Source organism: Chinchilla lanigera, unplaced genomic scaffold (genome assembly GCF_000276665.1).
Source record: "Chinchilla lanigera isolate Chin_1 unplaced genomic scaffold, ChiLan1.0 scaffold00005, whole genome shotgun sequence".
NCBI classification, from domain to species: Eukaryota; Metazoa; Chordata; class Mammalia; order Rodentia; family Chinchillidae; genus Chinchilla; species Chinchilla lanigera.
In genome coordinates, this window is record NW_004955406.1 from 21,863,836 (window position 1) to 21,889,847 (window position 26,012).

At 42.8% G+C, this 26,012-nt stretch overlaps 1 protein-coding gene across 1 annotated transcript in view; it reads left to right on the forward strand.

Annotated features, from left to right (window-relative positions):
• Positions 1 to 26,012, forward strand: part of Lamc1 (laminin, gamma 1 (formerly LAMB2)) — a gene marked incomplete at its 5' end in the record, with an annotated part of 126,326 nt that continues 100,314 nt past the window's right edge. The window contains 1 exon segment of the mRNA XM_005375017.2: positions 1 to 374. Coding sequence (XP_005375074.2) covers positions 1 to 374 — 374 coding nt within the window.

Here is a 26,012-nt window from a genome sequence, read left to right on the forward strand (position 1 = left end):
GGGGCGACTCTGGCCGGGGCTGGTCGTGCTCGCGGTCGCCGCGGCGGGCTGTGCCCGGGCGGCCATGGACGAGTGCACGGACGAGGGCGGGCGGCCGCAGCGCTGCATGCCGGAGTTCGTCAACGCCGCCTTCAACGTGACCGTGGTGGCCACCAACACGTGCGGGACTCCGCCCGAGGAGTACTGTGTGCAGACCGGGGTGACCGGCGTGACCAAGTCCTGTCACTTGTGCGACGCCGGGCAGCCCCACCTGCAGCACGGGGCAGCCTTCCTGACCGACTACAACAATCAAGCCGACACCACCTGGTGGCAAAGCCAGACCATGCTGTCCGGGGTGCAGTACCCCAGCTCCATCAACCTCACGCTGCACCTGGGTAAGCGGTGACAGCCCTGGCCCCACTACTGCTCGCCACAGCCCAGCTCCCGGGCCGTCTCCACCCCTGTTCCAGCTTGAGGGGCTCGGGCGGCCGCGTGCGGGCTGGGCTGTCTGCTTCCCGGCGTGGGCCGCTCAGAAATTCCTTTCTGCAACTTCTAGAGTTGATTGAACTCTTGACATCCGGTGAGGGCCGAGACGCTCCACGCCACATTGATCTCTGCTTTCCTGTGCTTTCTAACTTACCGGGCTTCTGCTTCATAGAGCATTCGCCATTTCGGTTGTTAGGATGTTGCTCCGATTTACTGAAGCATTCATCGGAAGCACCCATCCTTGCTTTTTCTCTTTCCCCGCAGGGCCATCCCAGTGCATGCTTGCATAAAGACAGGAAGGTCCACTTTAAACACTTTTGCTCCAAAAATGTTTAGATGTCTCTGTCTCCAGGATGGAGAGTGATTGCTGTTTGCTCTGTTGAGTTAAGGGAATTCTAGGGGCGCAATTGCCTTCACTACCTGTATTACCTGTGTGTAAGTAAGTGAGAGATTCACTTTTCAAGTTACTGTGCTTTAAAGCTGTTCTGCCGTAAGAGCCACAAAGCTATCACCAGTAATCCTGGTACAGAGGAAACTAGAGGAAGTGCCTGTCCTCACTGTAATTGCTGGGCAGTTTTGTCCTTGTGTGAAAAAGTTCTCGCTATCTTTCCTTTTGCTTTGATTGAAAGCAAGTGTAGAAACGCACAGAGGTGACTTTTTAGAAGTCCGGAAAGGGATGCACAGAAAACTGCCTGATAGGCTGTGGATGGAAGCATTAATCATTAACATATTTATCTGAAAGCATTAAAGATGAGGTGTGATCTAGCCAAGTTTTTCTTCATTACTGAGGCATAGAACAATAGAAAATTTCATTGTTCTTTCACAGGGTAGCATATGTGTGAGACACTGAGATTTGGTTTGTAGGACTTCAATCCCCATTGCATTGAGAGACTTGATTTTACCAGTAGCTGGCACTAATGAACTTCCAGAGAGAACAGACTGCCCCAAGCCATTCCTCTGTCAAAGCAGGGTAATTCTGTAGAGCTAATAACATTATTTAGGATTGTTTGAAAGGGACATTTTGTAGGCAAATGGTTCTTTTGATCATGATTTGTATTTTTTTCCTAGTGCTCGCCAGCACACTAAACTTTATGTAAGTATCAAGATTCCAGACAAAGAATATGATTTACAAAAAGTACTTTGAAAAGTGTAATTAAATTACTGGGCGTGGAATAAATTTTAGAAAGCAGTATTTAGCACCTTTTGTAGTAGATACCATTTTATTTGTAGATTAGTTGTTAGGTGAAAGTTCTGAAAATAAGTTTATGAAATGAAACTCTCAGGCGCTTACTTTTTAGTGATTGAAGATACAGACTGTATTGAGTTCAGTTTTTTAAAGGTGTTGGAAGATGTTAGAAGTAGTACTGTATCTTGGGACAGGTGCTATTCTAAAGGCATTGCAGTAGACAGGGTTTCCCAAGGTTTTGTGGGATTTTTGTGGTCCTTAACCATTTTCCCCTGTTACATTTTAAAAATTGGCCAGAATTATTTTCATAGCTTATACCCAATGTTTGCTAAAATTTTGACTTGTTAAAGCTTCTGTTCAGTTTTGAATACTCTGGAAGTGTTATTTTATCCATTTTCAAATTTTAAGAAAATTCAAAGAAAAGGTACTGTCTTGATGTATCAAAGTGCCTGAAATTCAGTTGAAAAGTTATGAACAACAGGCTGTTAAAGGTGGATTTCCTAGTTTTCTGTTGGAGGTGGGAAGCAGCTAAAGTTTATTGTAGGTGGCTGCAGAGCTAGGTAGATTACTCAGCGTTTTCTTTTCTGTTGGGAGGACAGTGGGGCAGAGTAGCAGAGAAATCGAGTTGAGTTGCTGCTGGGAGGTAGATTACGGTAACTTGGGGTCACGCTCATAACAAAGTCAAAAGAGATTTGGGGTTCACCTAGTTAGGACTCCCAATGTGACTTTTTACTCTAAGAATGTTATATACTGGGACAAGTTTTTGTTGAAAAATTCTTGTTTTTGGTGATATCTTTGCTAAATGACTTCATAAAACTATGTTTAACCTAAGTAATGTACTGCACTAGGAGGGTAAGACAGTTGTGGTATCTCCAGGTGACAGGAATTTTTCAGGTCCACTATATAATCTGATAGGGCCATTGTTGTAAATGTGATCTTTCATGACAGAGACACTGTCATTCCGCACTGGGGTGTATTCTTTTTTATTTCCTTCTCTGGTTATTTTTTGCCTTCTTTTACCATGTGCTTTACCTGTTTTATTGAGCACTGTATCCCTAGTTTAGTGCCTGACATATGGTAAGAATTCAGTAAATATTTGTAGAATGACAAAAGTATCACTAGGAGGATTAAATCAAACCACTGATGTAAAATTTAAAAAAGATTAGTGTTTCAAAAAAACAAAAAAACTGTGTTTAAAACTCTTAAGAAAAAGACAATTTTGACTAGTTCCGCCTGTACTTGTTTTTGGATTGGAAATGATGTCCAGACTGGGAGTGGTGGCACACACCTGTAATCCCAGCCCTCGGGAGGCTGAGGCAGGAGGATCATCTCGAGTTCGAGACTAACCTGGGCTACAAAGTGAGCTCAAGGCCAGCCTGAACTGCATAGCTAGACCCTGTCTCAAAAAAATAAAATAAAAAAAAAAAAAAAAAAGAAATGATGTCCAGGAGGAAATTAAGTGCATTGGAAGAGGGAGGAAGATTTGTGTGTAGTAGGGTTGATTTCCCTCCCCGTTTCATTTCAGTGATGAGGATCACTTATGTATGCATGAATGTTAGGGTCAGCGATTAATGGCAAATAGGCAAGGCTTTCTTTATTGTGTGTGTTTTGATATTCATCATATTCACTTCCTAACTCCATTTATTCCATGGGCTCTAGCTGACTAATTATTTCCCATGAATTCAAGGACCATGACTGTTTTGTGCATCCATTAAATCTCCCATCCAGTTCACATTTCACATACCCTTCAACAAGTGATGCATATTGTGCTTTGGCCTTACAGAGCATGTGAAACTCAATGAGCAGTGTGATTCAGTCTAGCTGCCACTTTTGTAGGCTTCCTTTTAAAGTTGCGCTTTAAACACAGTAAACCTTAAAATAAGCCACGTCAGATCACACTTTTTTTTTCTTTTCTTTTTAAAAATTAAATTAAATTAAATTTTTTTTTAGATCATACTTAAGTAGTAGTAAGAAACACATATGCTTGGGCACTGATCAGAAGTCACTTTTTTATTGTAAAAATGAAACATGACATGACATATTTAAACAGTAAATGCAGCAACAAGTGAGTCTGTCTTCTTCTCCTAAGTCCCGTGCTCTAAAACCACAGTTCACAATTTCTTACGTAAACCTTCTGAAATTGTCACATACCAAGTTACGTGGTCCTGGTAATTATGTATTTGGTGGTGGTGGGGGCTGAGGCACACACTGACATATGGCAGGTACAAATTAGGTCATTGGACCAGTATCATCACTTCCTGTACGAAATCCAGGAAAATCATTAATCCTGAAAGCTGCTGTTTTCTTTAAGATCCATACACCATAATCCCAGTTGCAGGGCGCAGATATAAAGAGCTAAAGCTGTGGGAATCAGAACTGCATTTTTCTCTCTGGTGGAGAGAAATCTCGCCATACACTGTTCTCTAAAACGAAGTCTTTCTCATTTTGCTTTCAGCTTTTAGATCATCTGTACTAACTTCTATACGTGTTGTTCAATTAACTCTAAAAAGTTTTGCTTTTGTGCTCTAGACTAACAAGTTACAGTAAGTTTTATCCCTGTCCAGGGATAGTTGGGTTGGTAGCAAGATTGTAGCTTGGACTTTTATTAAACAGTCCCTTTAATTAATTTTTTTTTTTTCTTTTTGGTCTTTTTTGAGGCAGGGTCTCGCTATACAGTTCAAGATGGCCTGAAGTTCACTATGTAGCCCAAGCTGGTCTTGAACTCAGGGACGATCCTCCGGCCTCAGCGTCCCGAGTGCTGGGATTACAGGCATGCACCACTACACTCGGCCCTTTAATTAATTAGATAATCATTGCGAATGGAAACTTGGCAGACAGGGTCCTGAATCTTGGAGGAAGGTCGCTTTCCCTCTGCTTAAAGCAACTAGGTTAAGAAAACAGTGTTCAATCGAAATTTATAGAACTCGCCAAATGAACCCGGGGTACAAATTAAAGATCCTTATAAATTGTAAGACTCTATAGTGGATTAAGTGAAGCTCTTTGCTGCATATGTGACTGTTGTTTTTCTGTGCATAAATAAGAATATTTGATGTGTAAAGTATTGCATTCTGTTCTGTTCAGTCTTCTAATAAGTATGTATGGAACAAACACCACCCCCATCCCCCAGAAAATCTTTGCAAGGTTGGGTCTTACTCTGTCAGCAATAGCTTACTCTGGTGACTTCACTGTGGTATTTTTGTACCCCGAGGGGACACTGTTTTAGTTTGTCTCACAAAGGCCTGATTTTCATTTTGCAGGTTTCAACTTGAGAAGTTAAGGAGCTGTTCCTTAATGGCCAGTATTTGTTGAACAGTTTTATAAAAGTTGCTGTTGGCTGTTTTCCCCTTCTCTAGTTCATTGCTTTTTCTGCAAATTCCTTCTCCATTTTTCTAAGACGCTCAGAAAAAAATGAAATACTGGGGGAGAAGTTGGAGCTCTAAGATGTCCCTCTCACTCCATCAATTTGTCATTGGTCTCCTGTGTGAGACGAATAAAATTTGACTGTTTCAGGTCTAAATCCTTTTAGGAAGTGGGGGATGCCTTTTGTTGTGCGCCCCTTCCCCCATACATACATTCTCATGTTACTGCGAGATATTCCAAAGGCATTTTAAAAATACCTAAGAAATGCATACCCCTGCGCCTGGTGGAAAGGTATAGAGGAGCGTGTCTCCTGTCTTCAGGAGTGTATACTCTTCTAGATGGAATTCTAACAGTTGTAATGCCATTAGAAAGACCAAGGGATCTTCTTATAAAGCCTCCAGTTGAACGCTCATTAGATTTTTTTTATAACTCAGTGAAGGGCAAGTAGAGGATCTTGTGGTAGTAGTTTGCCAGAAAAGTCCTGGAGGAGTTGGGCTTTAGGTTTCTCGATCAAAGGATACCAGCCCTGAAGCTCATAGCTTCTCTGGTAACACTCTCAGAAGGTTGAGTTATTTCAGGGGAACTTTGTTTAAATAGATGTTTGCGTGTACATTGATGCAGAGATGCTTGCCTCCTTTGGCTGTCTTCCTTGATGTTCCTCAGCCTGTTCCTACCTACTTTTGTTCCTGGTTTCCTCTCCTTTCTCGCCACTCACTATCCTTGAATGAACATATCTTAACCCCAACACTTGCTTTGCTCTTTGCAGGTTTGTAGATTCAAAATTTGTATTTCTAGGTTAGCTCTTTCTCTGAATCTAAAGACTTGTTGGATGTAGTTGATTTGGTGTGTTCAGAGGCCATGTCCAAAACTAAGTTCAGTCCTTATTGTCTCACCCAACCCAAAGCTGTTGTTTCTCTATCTCAGTGAACACCCCTGTGACTCACAACCAGTTTTTTCCAAGTCTTCTCTAAAAGACAATCATGTTTGACAGGCTCTCATCAGTAGGATCCACCCCTGTGAGGTGGATCATCTGTGGCCAGCTCTAACTCTATCCATAGCGTTCCCACTCGTCCTTAACTGCAGACTGCCCTGGACTCTACCCTTCTCCTGCACCGAGGTGGTGAACCTATGGCACACGTCTTTTTTTTTTTTTTTTTAAAGATGTTAACATATGAGTTAACATCTTTTTAACTACCCTCTGTAGTCAAGTTTAATTGCACTGTTGGCACTTTGTGGTAGATAAGTGAGTTTTGGGTTGCAGTTTGGGTGTTTGTCTCTGAATGCTTTGCCATCACTGTCAAGCTGCAGGGGCTCAGAAGTACTTATGTTTTTATCTTCCTTGCCTGAGCCCATTGATTTCACCTATATCACCACAGCAGCTTCATAACAAACTGGTGGTCTTTCTGCTTCCAGTTTTGCTCCTTATGTAGATGTTTCTCAGCGTATGATGAGGTTATGTCCCAATAAGCCCATCATAAGTTGCAAATTTAATAAGTTGAAAAGGCATTTAACATACCCAACCTATTGAACATCTTAGTATAGCAGTAGAGTACACTGTATTGATTTTTTTGTTTGTTTGTTTTTGGTTTTTTTCCGGTACCGAGAATTGAACTCACAACCTTGAGCTTGCCAGGCAGGTGCTTGTGCTACTGAGCTAAATCCCCAGCCCTGTACTGATTATTAACTCAAGTTGAGTAGCTGACAAGCTGTGATTCTTGGCTGCTAACCAGCATTACTCCAGAAGAGTCTTATACTGAAGATCGGTAGCCCAGGTTCAAAACTCAGTCTAGTTTTTACTCATGGAAATCACTTTTGCATTATTATAAAGCTCAAAATACCTAAGTCAAATGATCGCAAGTTGGGGACCGGCTGTATTTGAGCAGCCATATTTCAGACTGATGAATCTAAAATGAATATCTGATCATACAATTTTCTAGCTAAAAGTTCTACAGTGGCTCCTCAGGTCTTCAGGATAAAGTCAAAACTCTTTGGTATGGTAAACAAGGTACTGTAGGATATTTATTAGCCTGTAGGCTGACCATCTATCATTTCATGTTTACAAAGGGCTGTTTGGATCACTGTTTCCCAGAGTCAAACCTTAAGGAATCCTTTACCAGCTCCACTCTCTGTCCCAAATTAGGTGTTCCAGTCATACCACCCTGTAGGTCTCTGTCTTAGCCTTATCACATGATACGTTTCTTGTTTATTTGTACTTCCCTAAACTAAGGACTCTTTTTTTTTTGAGATGGGATTTTGCCCTGTGCCCAAGCTGGTCTCTTGACTCCTAGGCTCAAGCAGTTTTCCTGCCCCCACTTCTCAAGTAGCTAGGACTCTAGGTGCATGCATGCCAAGGTAATCATGAAGTCTTTGGAGGCAGAGTTAGCAGTTTAGTCATATTTTCAGTTCAGTAGAACTAACACTTGTTCATGTACTTGCTGTGCCTTAGCACCATGCAGATTCCCTGGTGGATGATGATTCAGAGGACATTGCCTTGACCTCATGCTTAGGGGAGGTCTAGATGAGGACCTCTGTCTCTAGACCTGGGAGGTAGGCAGATTACTGCCCTTCTGGGAAAATCCTGCCTAGCCCTACCATCAGTTTTTGTGTATGGGTTATGAGCTAGGAATGGTTTGTACTTTTTTAGTTAGTTGAAAAAGAAATCAAAGGAAGAGTAATGTTTTGTGACATGTGCAAATTACATGAAATTCAAATCTTAGTATTCACAAAATTTTATTGGAACACAGTTAAACCCATTTAATAATTGTTTATGGTTGTTTTGCACTACAAAGGCAGAGTTAAGTAATTTTGACAGACTCCATATGTCCCAGCCCACAAAAGCGAAAATATTTACTATCTGGCCCTTGCTGCACAAGTTTAGTGATCTCTGCTGTAGACCAGTATGTTCACGTTATACAAGTCCTAAGCGAGAGAAGCAAGCCAAGAAAGGCTTCACTTACCATTTGAATGGAGGTTGGAGAAACTGTATCTCAAGTGCTTAGCAATGTGTCTGGCGGAGTATTTGCGACATATATGTAGGGGGAGTGAGTATATGACTGCCTGAATTATAAATGTCCCAGAATGCTGCATATTTAAATTCTTTCAGAAATACCTTTGAACTTGTTTATTTTTTATTTGTACCATGTTTCCGTGTTCATGACATATGTGTCATGTTAGTAGCTAATATTAAATAAATATGGTGTGTGGTAGTTTTATTTCCAGAACTTAAGTTATGAGTAAGTTAGATGTGGAAGTGATTCGGAATTGGAAGATTGATGACTGTCCTTTTTTGGGTAAAAGGGAATCTTTTCTGTGACTTTAAGTCAGCCTAGAGAAATTTGATGAGAAAACTGTTCATAAACTCTTACATGTGTTTCTGACATTTTAATGTTAATTTCTTTTCTTTTTTAAATAGTCATTTAAAAAATATATATTCATATATATATATTCACTCATTTGTCCATTGTTAGGACTCTGAAAGAGGATTGTTAACCAGTTGAGGGGGAAGCTTATGATAAAAACCCTTACTGGCTTAGTATGTGCAGCATTTTTTTTTTAATTAGCCTGTTATTGGTAGAATTAGAAGACATGTACTGGTGTTGGCCCTCACTTTGAATAGTGCAGAGGACAGTGTAGCCCGTGTAGGAGCAGAGGAACAGTAATGGTGTTTGTGTAGCGTCAACAGGCAGCCAGACCAACACATGCTGCTTCACTTGCTTCGAGTCTGCAGCTGTACTTAATTGACAGCTCTACCTCTGCTCTGTTTGAGTTGTAGGGGAAAGTGTCAAAGTTTAGAGAAGAGCTGTTTGTTTATTTTTACTGCTTGAAATTCCTGAGAAGACTTTTAAAAACAAAGGATTAATCTGTCACTTACGTAGTCAGCGTCAGTGGGGTAAATTTTAAGATGATTGTGCATTGGGCTTCTATTACTGTGTGTTGGTTGCTTGTCCTGAGATTTGTCAGAGGACGTTGGTGGAATTTGCAAGCATCTTCTTTCTTGTAGGTTGATAAAACGGGATGTTTTTTGATTTGGGCCACAAATCAAAAGCGTGTTAGTAGAGGCTAACAGAAAGTTCATTTATGGAAATATCCCTGAGCGTTGCTAGAGTTGGGGACACTAATTAAGTACATGTGCATCTCTTTCTGTGCTCTCTTCCAAAGGGCCAGCCCAGAATAGCTGGGTCCAGTCAGCCTGGTGCCCTCTGTAGCCACATACTCTTTTTTTTTTTTGTACCGGGAATCGAACTCGAGACCTTGCACTTGCCAGGCAGGCACTTGCGCTGCTGAGCTATATCCCCAGCCCCTGTAGCCACATATTCATGAAATAAAATAAAGCTATTTATCTCTTTCTTAGACAATGGCATGTTCAGGTCTCTTGTGAGAGGAAACCCTGTGGCAAGGCTGAGAGATACTTTAGAGATTTACCTTATTTCTTTTAAAATGGTAGGGTTTTGTCCCTTTTTTTAGTTCTCTGATTGCAGTTGTGTGGCTCTTTCCTGTTACAGAAAAGGTGACTTTATTATTGTTTTATTTCTTGGGTTTTTATTTTACCCTTTTTGTTTTGAAGGTTGGTGGACGTCTTAACTGAAATTCGGGCCTCCTTCATTTTTTTCCCTTGAGTTTGGTATATGTTCTTGTATAGAGTCAGGGACCCGGTAAATGTTGTTTCAGGATGATAAACCACAGTATGCCTGAAGGTTTCTGCCAATCAGAATAATGCGGCGGTGGCTCTGTAGCACCTGTCAGGGTTTCAAGAGACTTGGTTATCTCGCATTCTTTTATACTTCTCATTTTGTGCTTTATTATCATAGCATGGGTGGAAAAATTCAGAGCTACACATATTTGTATGTATTTTATTGCATGTAAATTATTCCTCAAATTAGAAAAGAATTAAGATACTTTCAACCAAGTATTGTACAAAATAATATATAGGTAATTTAGGGAATTTCTTACTGGTATAAATTAGGGCGTGAAGTAGGAGAACATAAAATCTTAGTCTGGATCACCTGAACGATATTTCTCTTCTTATTTTCCTCCTCTTTACTGGAATTTGCTGACATTATAGGCATTAAAAGATATTTAGTGAGTGAACAATCAAGTGAGCATACTGATTTTAACTGAACTGTCAGTCTGCTCCTCAAGCCTGAGGAGGGGCGCAGGAGCTGTCGGAGGGACGTCCTGTCTGCTTCTGTCACCTCCGCAAGCGGAAGTGCTTTGCTCGATCCTTCATGTTTGATGTAGTAGAAGGGTAAGTTTGAGGTTGTTGCTACAGAGTTAGAGAGTTTTTTTTTTTTTAGTTTTTCTCCGGTACCGGGAACCGAACTCACGACCTTGTGCTTGCCAGGCAGGTGCTTTGCCGCTGAGCTAAATCCCCAGCCCCTAGAGAATTTTTTAACAGTGTCTTTGTGTGGCATGTGCTTTGGTAACAATGCCTAGGTTGTTTGTTTGTTTTTAATAACTTACTATTTGATTTCCATGTTGAAAACAATTTTTTTTCATACTAGAGAATGAGCCCATGGGCTTCACATTGAGCCACATAACTGGCCCCTTAAAAGTAAATGTTTTTTTAATGTTAAGGTAGGGTTTTAGGGGCTGGGGATTTAGCTCAGCGGCACAGCACCTGCCTGGCAAGCACAAGGTCATGAGTTTGATTCCTGGTACGGGGGTGGGGGGGTGGGGACGACGACGACGACGACGACGACGACGACGACGACGACGACGACGAAGGACGGGACATGGGACCGGATGGGACGGGACGGGACGGGACGGGACGGGACGGGATGACGACGACGACTATGACGACGACTACGACGACGACTGGACAACAAAAGCAAGATAAGGGTTTTAGCCAGATATAGTGGTGCACGACTGTAATCCCGGCACTCAGGAAGCGGAGGCAGGAGGATTATTGCAAGTTCGAGACCAGCCTGGGCTACAAAGTGAGCTCAAATTCACCCTGAACTGTTTTGCAAGACCCTGTCTCAAAAAGACCAAAAAAAAAAAAAAAAAAAAAAAGGGTGTTGCCTAAGCTGGGGTTGAATTTGTGACCCTTCTAACTCAGCCTCCCAGAATGATGAGATCACAGGTATGTGCTGTCACATGTAGCTAAAAACAAAATGTTTCACAGATTACTTTTTTTTTTTTTGAGACAGGGTCTCACTACACAGTTCAGGCTGGCCTTAAACTCACTTTGTAGCCCAAGCTGGTCTTTTTTTTTTTTTTTGGTTTTTCTCCGGTACCAGGAACCGAACTCACGACCTTGCGCTCGCCAGGCAGGCGCTTTTGCCGCTGAGCTAAATCCCCAGCCCCTTTTTGGTTTTTTTTTGTTTTTTTTTTTTTTTTTGGCCCAGGCTGGTCTTGAACTCGAACCGATCCTCCTGCCTCAGCCTCCCTAGTGCTGGGATTATAGATGTGCACTACCATGCCCAGCCACAGATTACGTATATGCTGTGAAGATCCCGTCTTCATTCCTTTAACATGTATTAGGTAGTGGTTTCTTGTCATTGAGCTTTTCAGAATAGTAAATCTAAAGCTTGAATTGTGTGTGGCTTTCTTGGAGAAGCTTATGGAACTTTGAGAAGTATTTGCAAGTATATGAAAAAGACCCACCAGCTCAAAATGAGGCAAGTTTGTTGCCTTGAGATTCTGATTCATGGACAAAGGCATTATAAGGCAGTTGGGGAGAAAATTCTTCCTTTGTGGACATTGTCATACCATATAGGATGTGTGGGTTACATAGCTGGCTAAGACCTTTTCTCTAACCCAAGGTAATTTGTAATGTGTTTGAGGAGATAAGACACAAAAATTCATGTACAGGAAAAGTAATTCAGCCGGAGGCCTTTAAAGTGCTGAGGGAAGACCAGCTGAGCACAATGAAGGTCAGTCAGGAAAAGCTGCTTGGGTCTTGGAGAAAAGTAGTGGACATGAGTAAAGGACTTTCCAGGAAGGGCGAGTTGCTTTGAAAAAGATGAAAAAGTAGCTAGATAATGGTCAAAGCATTGTTTGCCCTTCCTGGAGTAATGGGGATGGGCTGCGTGGATTCTGGAAAGAATGGGAGCTTGGACGCTGGCTGGTGAGTGTAAGTTACTGTACCTTTTTTGTTTCTGAGCACCACTTCCTGAAGCTTCTGCGTCCTTCAGTCTTGAGAGCTGTTGCTGTCCCCTGTGGGATAGCGGGGTAAGATGCTTGAGTCTCGCAGGTGAAAGTGGGCTCGGCCGGTCCCATCGTGGTACATAGATTATGCCTTTACCCCTCTGCCATCTGAGATCAGCCCTGGTAGAGAGATCTGAATTGGGGGACTGACAGGACTGTCTCAAACCAAGAGCTAAGCCCGCTTTCTCTGTCAGAGGTCTCTGCTTGATGCGCTGTAGACTGGGATTGCTCTGTTAAAAGGGGGTTTATGTTTGTGAAGGACAGAGGATTGCTTTCAAAGGAAGAATTTTAGGTTTTCAGTACATATACTAATTATATAATGTGTAGTCATTAACGTCATTAGGAATTTCTAAAGAATTTATTGAATTTCAGAGTGAGGTCCTTGGTTTTGTCAGTGTTTACTGATGGGACTGTGTACCCTGCCCCATTTCCTGCAGGGTGGCCGTGCCTTGTTATGCCGGGGGATGCCACCTTATCTTGTTCCCGCCTTATCCGTGCCTGCTTTCTGCTTGTTGAGTGTTGCTGAGTTCAGTTCAGTTGCTTACTTATCTGACATCGTTAAAGATAAGAACGTCTGGTTCATCACCAGGTTTCTCCTGTGCTACACGTAAATTCTAAACCTCATGTGGTGGCATTTTTTTGTTAATCAGGGCTCCTGGTTGAATAGGTCTAACTCACCCTTTGTTGACTGATCTGTAGGTGACTGCTGTAGTTCCCAGAGCTTCCTTTGTCATTGTTTCCATCTTTTGGACTTAGAGGTGATGCCATTCACTTTGCTCTCCTTTATTTTCTTAGGGTTTTGCTATGTATTCCAGGCTGAGCCTGCACTCACTGTGTAGCCCAGGGTGGCCTTAAACTTGAGATGATCCTCCTGCCTCTGGGGCTAGGCTTTCTATATATGCAAATTTATCCAGTCAGTGTGTCCCTTCCTTTTTAATCTTCTAAGAACATTACTGAGCTAAGGTTCATTTAAGGGGTCATGGATTCCTTTTTTTCATTTTGCAGTGGCTTTTATTGGAAAGGGGTTCATAATTACCATTTAAGAAATGTGTTTACCAAGTATTTTTGGATTCCTGAAGTTTTTAGGCAAGTATGGCTTTTTTTTTTTTGTCTTTTTGAGACAAGGTCTCTCTATGCAGCTCAGGCTGGCCTTGAGCTCACTTTATAGCCCAGGTTGGCCTTGAACTCACAGTGATCCTCCTGCCTCAGCCTCGCGAGTGCTGGGATTACAGGCGTGCACCACCACGCCTGGCACGTATATATATATTTTTGTTTTGTTTTTGTTTTTCTTCCGGTACCAGGAATCGAACTCACAACCTTGTGCTTGCCAGGCAGGCGCTGTGCTGCTGAGCTAAATCCCCAGCCCTACCAAGTATTTTTTTTAAAGGAGAAAAGATTTATTTAGCTCGCAGTTTGTAGAAGTTTTGGTCATATAGTCAGCTGGCTGTAAGGTAGGGTGACATGGCAGAGGGCCAACCATTCATGGTGGTAAAACAAGAGAGAAGGGAAGGCCAAAATCTCTTTCTGTGCCCTATATTGTTTGCAGGCTACCTGCCCTAGGACCAGGGTAGCACTCGCACCCTTAATGCTAGCGTTAGACCATGAATCAGTCATAAACTGTAGATTCAGCTGCTTCCAAAAAGCTCATGCCTCCATGACCGCATGAAGCTTTGAGGGGACATCCAGACACAAACCATAATATTCTGCCCCTGCCCCCTAAAGGTGCTTGTACATTGCTTTACACAGAAGTCATTTAGTCTATCTCTTTAAGAGTTTCCGAAGTCCTAACAGTTTCAGCATTGCTGAAAAGTCCAAGTCCCAAGTCTGCTCTGAGATGTAAGGCAAACTCTTAGCTGTACAATTTTTTTTGCTCTTGTACAAATGAAAAGAAAATTAAACACTTCCAGTGTTCAGGGGCACAAGATAGACATTTTCATTCCAAAAGTTAGTTACAGTTGGGGATACAAAGAAATAAGACCACAGCAAGCCCAAAATCCAGCAGGGCAAACATTAAGTCCTATAGTTTCATGTGCAGCATCTGAGCCAATCTGTGGCAAGATGTGAACTCTGAAGGGCTTGGGTGGCTCTGCCCCTGTGCCGCTTCCAGTGGTTATAGCTCCCATGGCTTCTCTTTTGGGTCTGTTTTGCTCCGTCCTTGCAGTTTTCCTTAGGTGATCCACGTTCCTGGCTTCTCCAAAATGCTGGGCTCTTTACTGCACCTTTGGCCTTACGCTCACAGCTTCACGTACCGCCTCTCGGGGCACACTGCCTTGCCTCCCTCGCCTTCTGAAATCTTGGTGACAGCCTTCCTGAACCCACAACTACTCTTCCATTCTGCATGCACCTAAAACCAGTGTCACGTGGATGATGCCAAGGTCTTCTGCCAGCTGGAGCAGTAGCCAGGCTTCCCTCTTGGTTGTAGGGAGGGAGTACCTGGATCATCGGGCACTCTGAATCCAATTCTGAGGAATACATTTTCTATGCTGCCACCATTCTGGAACTTGGTGCTCTGTGGCTTTCTTCTCAAAGCAGTCTCATTTTTGCAATTTTGAGGCTGCAGAGGGTGGAGACTTGCCGCTTCTTGTGATGCCCTCAGGCCATCTTTTCTATTCTCCCGTTTCTCCTCTGCTCTATTTTTGCAGTCCGCAGCTTTATTGGAGCTTCCTTTCTGGTCAAACTCAAAATGTTTTAAACCATTCTGCTGGGCTTTTTGCTCTGGATTTGCAACATAAATCTGGCTAAAAGCCCCCAGCAGTACCTGTGCCACTGCCTCAACATTCAACTGCCTTGAAATTTCTTCTGCCAGATTAATCAGTCCACTGCCCTTAGTCTCAGTCTCAGGCAAAGTCTCTGGACACAAGCAAAATGCAGACAGACTTTGTGCCCAGCCATAACACACATTGTCTGGAGTCAAACAGTCAGTGCAGTCCTTCTTCCCATCAGAGACCTCCTGAGCCTGGTCTTTGCTGGCTTTCTGGTCTTCTGAGCTCTGATCAAAATCTCATAGTCGCACACAGAGAATGGCCTAAGGCATTTCTGCTCTACTGTTTTAGCCTGCAGCTCTGAATCCTTCCAGACTCTTCCCACAAGCCGTTCTCAAAGGCTCCTGAACCACATGGTCAGGTAGAGTCACAGTAATGATCCGACTTTTCTGTACCAAATTCTGTGTTGGTTACTTTTCTTGTTGCTAAGATGAAGTACCTGACATCCAAAGTTAAAGGGGAAGAGGTTTATTTAGCTCACAGTCTGTGGAGGTTTCAGTCCATAATCTCCTGGCTCTAAGGTGGGGTGGTGTGACAGAGGGGCAACAGTTCATGGCAGTGGAAGATACCAAAAGCAACAACAGAGGAGGGGAGAGCAGGCCTCTTTCTGTCCCCTATGTGGTATCCACCAAGTATTTTATGCTGCTCCCTCATCTCACTGTACCACCATTTCTAAAATTATAGATTAGGAAAGAAAAGAAACCAAATCTTTCCTACTAGAACTTCACAGGTGTGAGTTGGTTGATCAGTTATAGCATTACTATCACTGCCACTCTGCCTTTTCTGCTTTCTTTACACCCCTGCTTAGGAAACACTTCATGTATTTCTTTCTTCCTTTTTTTTGAGAGAGGGTCTTGCTGTGTAGTTCAGGGTGGCCTTGATCTCGCTTTTGTAGCCTAGGCACAGTGATCCTCCTGCCTCAGCCTCCCCCGTGCTGGGATTATAGGTGTGTGCCACCCCTGGCCACTTTATGTATTTCTGTGATGAGTGTGGGGTTACATCGTCGTACAGGAGACACTAATGATTTTTAAATGCTGATGCTCAGTTTCGTTTCCTGGAGCAGGCTGGGTGGGATGGCACCTGTTGTGGCATTGGAGGGCTGAGTGTGGGTTAAACCCTCCTCCCAGGTCTCTCCCCCCAAGTTGGTAAAGTATAGAAGCACAGTCATATTCCCAGGGCTATTCCATCACTTTATTCAGACAGAATGAAAATATCCCATTTCCAAGAGAAGAGCTTTACTGTTTTAAGAGAGAGGGTAGGGACAGCCTGATAAAATGAGGTGACCTGCTTTTTTGAGTTTTCTGTTCCCTGACAGGGACTGGAAGTGATAATCTTCTGCTCTTCCAGCACAAATCCTAATGAGAGACAGGAATGGTCTGCCCACCTGGTCTTAAAATCCATGACTATCTTACTTTCAGAAACAGTGAAGGAATAAGTCATATAACTTGGTAATGTAAAATGCTTAGGTAAGCTGAATGTGGTGATGTGCGCCTAAAATCCCAGTACTCTGGGAGGCTGAGGCAGGAGGATTTCAAGCTTTAGCCTGGGCTGGGCAATTTAGTGAGGTCTTAATTCAAAACAGAGAACAAGAAAAGGGCCGAGGATACAGCTTGGTGTGAAGGCTTTAGGTTCATCCTCTAGTACTGCACACACGCACACGTATGCATGCACACACACACACACACACACACACACACACACACACACACACACACTCACACCAGTTTTTTGACCCCGTCCCTTTTGACAGTTAGACCCTTAGTTTTCTGGAATGTGCGCATCTAATGAACTTTTACAAATATGTGGTTGCCATGGTTTGAATGTGTTCCCCAAAGTTCCTGTGTTACAAACTTGATTGCCAGTACAGTGTGGCAGTTTGGAGAACGGGAGCCTTTCAGTGGGGCTCAGGCTGTGAGCTGTGCCCTCACGAGTGTGTTCATGGCATCGCTGTGCCCTGGGTTTGTTACAACAGTGCTCTTGTTCTTGTGTGTGCTCCTGCCCACACGATGCCCTCTGCCGTGGTACAGTGCCCTGAGAAGATGCCAGCACCATGCTCTTGGACTTCTCAGCTGAAGGAGTTTCTGTTCCCTGGAAATTCCTGGGGCTGTGGTTCTGTTATAGCAGCATACCATGGGCTAAGATGGTGGCCACCTAGAATAATAAAATCATGGGATTTAAGAGTTTGAAAGAATTTAGGAAAATTTAAGCTATAAAAAATGTTTTAGGGATAGATCTTGGTTTATTTACTCTTATGGAAGAAGTTAAGGTTGGTGTAGCTGCTTTGGGCTCGCAGTTTGTTTGCTTGTGCATCTGAGCCGTTGTTCCTCAGTGATTCCTACTTGTTAGGTATATTTTTTTGAGACAAGGTCTTGCTATATAGTTCAGGCTGGCCTTGAGCTCACTTATGTAGCTTAGGCTGGCCTTGAACATGGGGTGATCCTCCTGCCTCAGCCTCCCAAGTGCAGGGATTACAGGTGTGCGCCACCTTGCCTGGCTTTGTCAGGTATGTTATTGTGATGGGGCTCCTTCATCTTTTGATGTTGCTGTTTCTAAGTTGTTATTTTTGCACTAGATCACATTCTGATACAGACAAATGTCCTGGGAACTTTCGTTGACATTGTTCTTTTTGGAGATGAGAAGCAAGGAGCTGATGGTGCAGATTATTGGGGCCTGGGGACTTCGAAATCAAAGGAACAGTTGTGTTTTTTACTTACTTTGGTCACATGGTTCCCTCTTCCTGGGAAAAGGATTGTGTTCTGCAGGCTTCTGTGTCTTGGATTAATGTTGAAGGCAGCTCTCTACATAGTTTTGAATTTATAGTAAAAGTTTTAGATAAATTCATGGGATACAAAGTCTCCTAGAGATGATAAATTCTTAGGATTCTACAGATTATGAAAGTTTATGGGAACATCTGTAATGCAGCTGTAATAAAGCTTGTTTACTTTATCAGGATGGCTTTAGCGGCTCAGGCTGGTTTGTTTATTGCTGTTTTCAGCATTTTTGCCACAGGCCAAGAAGTAAGTTAGCATCATCAGCTCCTGGCGGAGTTGGGAATCCTTAGTTCTGTGACCGTTCTAATAAGGTTTGAGTTTTAACCTTATATCCACTTTAAAGCTGCCGTGTCTTGGCTCAGATGTCAGTGGTGAGTCCAGGCCACCCCAGCTGGACTAATTCTGGAGATGAACATATCTTCCAGATGTCTGAAGAATGCTGACTTGGGTTCTGGGCTGCTTTCCTTGTGTCTGTCTGTATCTGTGCTTTCTTCCTTTCTACTTCCATAGCAGTTAGGGAGGTAGAGGGGGGTGTCTGCGTTTTGGAATGGGAAATAAAGTAGATACTGAATTGTGGGGGAAGCCTTCTGAGTTGCTGCTGGTAGATGTGGTGTTGGGTGTGAGGCTTTGGAAGCGACTGAAAACGGACTTACTCACTTTTCGAGTGATTTTCAGTTATGAAACAGGCCCCTAATACCCTGAATCAGCAGCCTTTTAACCATGCCTGACTAAATAGACCTTGTTTCTGAAATTCGCAGCATTGCCTAGATCCCTGCTGTCTTTTTGTCTTCCTGCTCACACACAGCTGTTTTTGTTCATAGATCATTTTGTGTTGAATCGGCTGGTTACTTCCTCAGGTCTCTTTTATGATGAGTAATGGACACAGGGGAGTTTGAACACCCAAGTGTTCAAACAGGAAGTCTCCAGGAAGCACGGTGACTTTGTCAGAGGAACAAAAGATGGGACAGGAAAGGCCATTGATGATTCTAGGCTTAAAACATCTGCAGGGAAGCATCTAACAGTTTCAGAGGTGCATTCGGAAGCTGACAAAAGGGATAGTTTATTTGGAACTTGTTCCATTTAAAAAAAATGTTTGAGGTATTAGGCCCTAATTCATAAAAAGGAAAAAGGAAAGGATGTAACATCATTGGTGATAAAAACAGGAAGGAGAGCCTGCCCATGGGATGACTGTGGGTCTTAGGAAAGAGACTATATAGCTCATCCTTATTGAAGGTGACAGTGAGGCCGCATCTGGGACCCAGGAATGGCTGGGACTTGCAAGGGACGGCCAGAAACAACAGGATTGGATCAAAAGATGGTTTCTGCGGAGCCTGTGATTACTGCCACGGAGGAGTGCAAGATACAGAAGAGTGTAGGTGGCACTTAAGAAGCAGACGGTCTGATGGGAGAACAAGAACGTGTTCCAGCAAATACACCCCGGGACAAAACGTAAATTGCCACAGGAGCAGGATAGAAGTTCCATTTAACTACGGAGGAGATGGAGCTATAGCTGATCCAGGTAGATGACTTCCCAAAACAACAGAGACGTTTAAGATTCCTCCCCACCTGGACAGTCTTTGATTATGTGATAGAGGACTTGGCAGAATGAGTCAAATAAATTCTGATTATAGATCTAAGGATTAAAATTGTAATTGGGAGGTAAAGGAAGGGGCTCTCTGAGTTCACAGCTCTTCCTATTACCCATGCAGAGAGATGCAGACGCTGAACAAAGTGTCAGGCATGGTTCATGGGGGTGAGAACGTTCAAATCCAAGTGCTGTGCGTTGTAGCCCCCCACTGTCAGTTTCAGTCACAGTAAACGTGCATACCGGGGCTAGGGGTTGTGAGTTTGATTCCTGGTACTGGAAGAAAAACAAAAAAACCAAAACAAAACAGACAAACAAAAAAACGTGCATACCACATTGGGGCTCTGTCTGTTTTGACTCCTCTGTTCTGCGGCTCCTGATTGTCCTTCAGAATGGACAAATGAAAATTTCAGCCCCTCGAGGAAGGTCGTGCTGATTTCTCATTTCTCCTGCGCTTCGTTCCCTTTTTGTTGTGCGGTTCCGTGGTCACATGGCCCTCCATTTCGAAAATTCAGTGAATGTGTACATGTAGTGCCTGTGACGTGGATGGTGTTACAGGGTATTGCTTCCTCCGGTTCCTCCTTTAGACTCCATTTACTGAGGAAAAGACAAAATCACTGAATTCTTAATTCGCTTATCAAATGTTTGTTGAATGCCTGTTGTGGGAAAGGCACTGAAAAGTGCTGGGGACAGGGCAGAGAAGAGGAAGTGGAGTTGAAATTCTGAGTAACAAGCATATAACACAGGAGGGCCTTGTTCCAGAGAGTTTATTAGCTTTTTGCCTCCTTGATGTGTGGCATAATGCCTTTTATATGGTAGCAGGTGTCCAAAAAGTACTGAATGACTTTCTACTTTTTTTTTTTTTTTTTGAGACAGGGTCTTGCTATGTAGTTCATTCTGTCCTTGAATTTGCAGCAATCCTCCTGCTTCAGCTTTCCAAGTGCTGGGATTACAGGTGTGCATCACTATGCCTGGCTTTGAATACTTCTATGAGAGTATAACCGTAGAGTGCAGATGAGTATAAGAAGCAGCGTTTTATTTAGGTTTTCTCACAATGAAGACAGGGTTATTGACACTGCGTAGGTGGGAAGGGGATGGCTAGTACACAGGGTAGCTTTCTCACTAGCATTGTCGGGTAGGACTAAGCCACTGTAGCAGAGTCCCAGTAATAGTTGTGAAAACACTGGCCTTTGCTTTTTTCTGGGACAAGTGGTTCCGGGCAGCAAGGTTGCTCTGCTTCACACAGAGGACCTGGGACTTGGGAACCTTTTATAGTAGTATCCTCCATCCCTGAGCATGTAGTCGTCCTTCTGTGTGTGGTTGAAGTGGGGTGGTGGCCCCGTCTGGGTTGCAGACAGGAGCAGACTATTGAGGAGCATGTGCCTAAATGTTGAGACTGAAGTCCCAAAGGTGGCATACCTGCATTTGCTTCACCACGGAAGGAGAGTGGATTTTGGCATCTTTGCCATGGATGGCAGCACTTCCGCTCTGGTGCTGTGTGTGCCAACTCCCGCGCTGCAGAATTTTGTTGCTCCTATATTTTCATGTTTCTACGGAAAGCTTTCTTCAGAGGACCCCATTCTGTGGCTATTAGGAAGTTGATCTAGGAAAAAACTGCAAACATGGTCTCAGTGAAAACACAAAACCCAGATCTTCAGAAGAGCCCCTGCAGAAGAGGGGTGCATGCTCCTGGTCTTTTCAGTCCTTGTCTTTAAAGAATTCATTTTATTTTGCGTTGTTTCCGAGTTTCACAGCTTCAGCTTCCTCTTGAGCCTGAGATCTCGCAGCTTTGGGGTTATGTGTTCACACCAGTGGGCTACATGTCAGCGACATCGTGGAGAAGCACCTCCCACACAAATCATGAAGTTTTGATGTACTCGGCAGTTCTGATCATGTTTATATTCAGCTGTGACAGATGAATCAAAGCTGTGTTAAAGTCCAGATGTGTTTTAGAAATGAGAACTGTAGGAGTGATAAAACATTGGTTATTGTTATATCACCTATTAGTCACTTGATCAGTCTTCTTTAGGAGTCTTAGAGCTAGGTACTTGACTTATACTAGTAAATTTAGTAAAATAGGTGTATATAATACCTGCCGTTATATGCCACTGATAAAACACTAATATTTTTTCAGTTAAATATGTTCACATGAAATGAGCTGATTGAAGGCTGTAGTAGCCTCTCCGCGAGCCATGCTTTTTGTCAAACAAAACATATGTTGTTTAAAACTTTTTGTATTTACAGCCATGGATAAAGGAATATGGGCTTATATCACATTTGATTATACAGTATAAATTATAGCACTTTTATAAATAGTGATGATATGGAAGGCTAAAAATTTACACATAAATGATCATTAGGTAAATGGATAAAGTGTTTTAATAGAAACTCATCAAAAGGATAAATTTTAACAGATTCATCTAAAGCAATTTGAGTGGCTCATTTATCAAATTATAGTAACACTACTTTAGAACTACAAATAAGGTTTAACATTGATGTTTAAGGAAAAAAAGAAATACAGTGACTTTTAATAAAAAAAAAATTACCTGTTCTAAGAGAAAAATATTTCTATTCCTGTATGGACACCAGTTTATTTTTTTGTTTTTGTTTGATTGTTCTTATAAAAAAGGCAATTTCATCTTCAATGTCTATGCATAGTGTTGTTAGGAACCTGGCTATGTTAAAACTATTTAACTTGCTCTCAGAAGCAGATAATTTCAGTGATGTCTGTGTCTTTCCTCTCTCTGTAACCCCTCCCCTCTCTTTGCCTTTCATTCTCTCCGTTTTAACAAAACTATTAGTTAATCAGTATCTCTAGGAACCTTTAAATAATCACTGAAACAGAAGATGCCTATATAATGGTTATAAATGAGCATGTTTGCTGGGTTTCTTTCAGCATGGTTTGTGCTTTCTAAAGTATTGTGGTCTCCTGGAATTGACTTTTTCTCCCTTTTTCTTAGTCAGTCTCTTTATTTGCTCATTGTCATTTGCCATCCCAGTTTCTCCAAAACCCACCATGTTGTTTCCTGGGCTTTGTCCTTCTACTTTCTTTTGGAAGGAAATTCCCTTCCCTACACATTCTTCCCTGCATTCTGGAACACTGCATCGTGTACAGTTTGTTGGTCCCTTGAACAAACCATTAGGTCCGTAATGCAGAGCTAGGTACTTGACTTGTGAAATGTTAGCCATTTGAGTATTCTTTGGTTGCTTTGATGACTCAGAAGGACTTAATTCTCAACTTGACAGAGAGACATGGGGTAAATTCAACAGTCAGGTATCTCCAGACCACAGCTTGAAAAAGCTGTATTCACTGGTCTTTGGAGAAAGGTCACAGAGCTGTTTTCTCAAAATTTAAGACATCCTCCTTGTTGGGGACAGTAATAATAGAAGACCTACCTATTTGTTCTAGTGAACTTTCTTTTCAGAGCAAGAAAATAGCTGAAATCAACCATAAAATTGTTTCTTCTCAAGAAGCCTCCTCTTTCTAAAACCCTCAGTGCCAAGTTAAATACCTTTCTTTTTTTAGCATAGCAATTTCTCAGGACTGAGACTGTAAGCGTTTCTGTTTTACTGACTATAAAGGCCTGGGGTTGAGGGTATAGGTCAGCAGTAGACCACGTGCTTAGCATGTGTGAAGCCCTGAGTTCAATTCCCAGTGCCAGAAAAAAAAAATCCCTTGAGGTTGGTATTTTTTTTTTAAAGAATCACTGAAGCCTTTTTCATATCATTTCAGGGTTATTAAGTGTGGCACTTCCCCCATAGCTTCTTTTTTTTTTTGCAGTACTGAAGCTTGAACCCAGGACCCTGGCACTGTGCTACATTTCTGATCCTTTCGTTTTTATTTTGAGTATCACCTAATTCCTAAATTGCTCAGGTTGGGCCTAACTTTCAATCTTCCTGCCTCAGCCTTTCAGAGTGCTGGGATTATGGACGTGCACCACCGTGTGTAACTTCTTAATACAGATTGCCAAGGAACCCAGGAATTATTCTTCAGGGAGGAGATCCCAGTCACCTGTGTGAATGTTTCCCAGTGCTCACCAGTAGCAAATAGAATCATCTCAGGAGTTTGTGCTGTTGATTAGTATGGATTGTTGGTTTGTACCTACAGGTAAATACAAAGTGGAACAGATTATTTTGTTGTTTGTGCAGCAAGTACCCTGTGTTAGTACACAGGAATACGGGATGGAATTATGGAATGAAAACTTTCTCATGAAGTAGATGAGCAACTTCAGGAGCATTTCTTCCTCCCCTCCTCATCTCAGCCATCTACTACCTGCCCTCGATTCTGTGTTTTAGTTGTGCTTTTAGATGTAGATGGTTTTGTCATCTCTAAACTTGTAAAAATGATATTCTGTATGTAGCCATTGACAGTTTACACTTTTTAACTAAGTACTACATTTCTAAAATGTAGCTGGGGTTCATTCATTTTTATTTCCCTGTGGTTAAGATTGCTCTACAGCTGAGTGATTATCCTGTTGATAGACTTTTTTTCTGTTTATGAACAATGCTGCTGGGTCGCGGATATATATAGCTCAGCGGCACAAGCGCCTGCCTGGCAAGTGCAAGGTCCTGGGTTTGATTGCCAGTACCAAAAAAAAAAAATTAAGCGATGAATAATGCTGCTGTGCTCCTTTTCACCCATGTCTCCTTGTACTTATGTAGGACAATGTCTCTGATTGGGTTGCTGGGTATAATATTGTGTTTCTTTAGTTCTGTGACATAATCTAAATTGTTCTCCTGAATATTTGTGTTTAGGTGACCACCAGGTCTGTTGATAGACTTGCTGAATGCAATCACATAAATATTTTTGGAATTTCCAAGAGTTCACCAGTGAGGAAAGCCACCCCTCTGCCAGCAGCGCCTTTTGAAGGGTTGGAGTTGCCCACGTGCGTGTAAATCCACCTGCTCTTCTAACACGATCAGAGTGACTCTGTATGATTTGTATATTCTTAACTTGATGGAATTAATTTTTCTTCTAAAATCTTAAATATAAAGAAAAGTATTGGTAATATTCAGTTGAAATTTTGAAATTTGATTTTTTATATTTTCCTGTCCATGAAGAGCTACTAACTTGTCTACCCTGTGTTTTCTTATGGAGCAGTGAAATCATTAAGAGACATCGAACATTTTACAAGGAAACATGCTGATAAAGCTGGCAGAGATACATCATTCATCCTCATGTTCTTCACTTTGACAGTCTGTAATTTGTCCGGACATGTTATACCTACTCAGTTAAAGTGACACTCCTGTTTATCTTAAAACAGGCAAGTACACTGGCTGTGTTATTAATTTTCCTAACCCTCATTTTTTTTATGGCAGTGTCCACTGCCCTTTCATTTTGCTGTGTGTTCGATACAAAATGCCATCCAATCCTGTTTTCTAAAATATAAACTTGTTATAAGTTATTAAGGAGCAGGTATCTAAGGGCTCTTATGCCATTTAGTATAGTAATCCTTGAGCTGTTACTGAGGAAGTTCACGTGTTCTTTTAACTTTTGCTACACACACACACACACACACACACACACACACACACACAGTATAGATGCTGTAGAAGATGTTCCATTTTGGGTTGGTGAAAAGAGAAGCATTACAAAGTACACAGTTTTTATAGAAAGGGGGGTGCGGGGATATAGCTCAGCGGCACAAGCACCTGCCTGGCAAGTGCAAGGTCCCGAGTGCAAGTCGTGGTTACCCCCCCACCCCCGCCCCAGAAAAGAGAAAGCCGAGTCCTTTGAGCTGAAGACTCCTGGGGCTGCACCCCTTCATCCTCACTTCTTTGTCTTCTAGCCAGTCTCTGGCTGCCATAGGCCCTCACCCCTCCACTCTGTTGTACTCAGGATGCCAAAGCATCTTTCTGAAATACCGCATGCCCTTCCCCAGTTCAAACGCTTAGCCAGGTGCTGCCCCACACTGACTTCCAGCGTATGCATTGTCTCACCACCTAGCAACGTTGGTTGGACTGCACCATACATTTCTTTGTACCTCTATTAACATAGTTCTTTGCATTTAATCTACAGTCAAGAAGTAGCTGCTGATATCTCTAGCCTACTTTCCCACCCTTAAAGTAGAATCTAGATTTGAAGAAAGGTCTTTGTGTTTCCTTATTATCTGCATTTGATGTAAACAACTGCTCTTTAAGTGGGTCTCCACAGTGAATAGTGGCTTAATATTTGTCTTGGTGGAATGCCATCCGCAGCACCTCACATACAGAGAAAATGTGTGGAAAAGGAAGGCTTTAACTGGTTGTATTGGAATTGTAGCGCTAAAATAAACTATGACAAAGGTTTTCTTTAAAAAAATTACTTAATTGGAAGGAGGGCTTCTGGCGCACAGGGAGCTGCGGGGGGGGAGCGCCAGCCTTCTGGCTGGCTAGCTTCCTGCCTGCTGGCTCCCGGAGGGTGGGCCCCTAGCGCACGGGGAGCCTCGGGCGGGGAGCGCCGGGGAGCGCTGGTCTTTGGACCGACGACTCACTCCCAGCCTCGGGGTTTCCCTGAAGGAGGGCTTCTGTCGCTGCGGGTGGGGAGCACCAGCCTTCTGGCTGGCTAGCTTCCGGCCTGCTGGCTCCCGGAGGGTGGGCCATGTGGCGGCAAGCGCTATTGCGCGCCGGCCCTTAGGCCGGCCGCCGCCGCCGCCGCTCAATTGAGATCTATCATGACACAGAGAAACAGTGACACAATTGGCCCGCCATGCACGGACAGCAGTTGCCCACCCACGGATGTGTGTGAATCATTG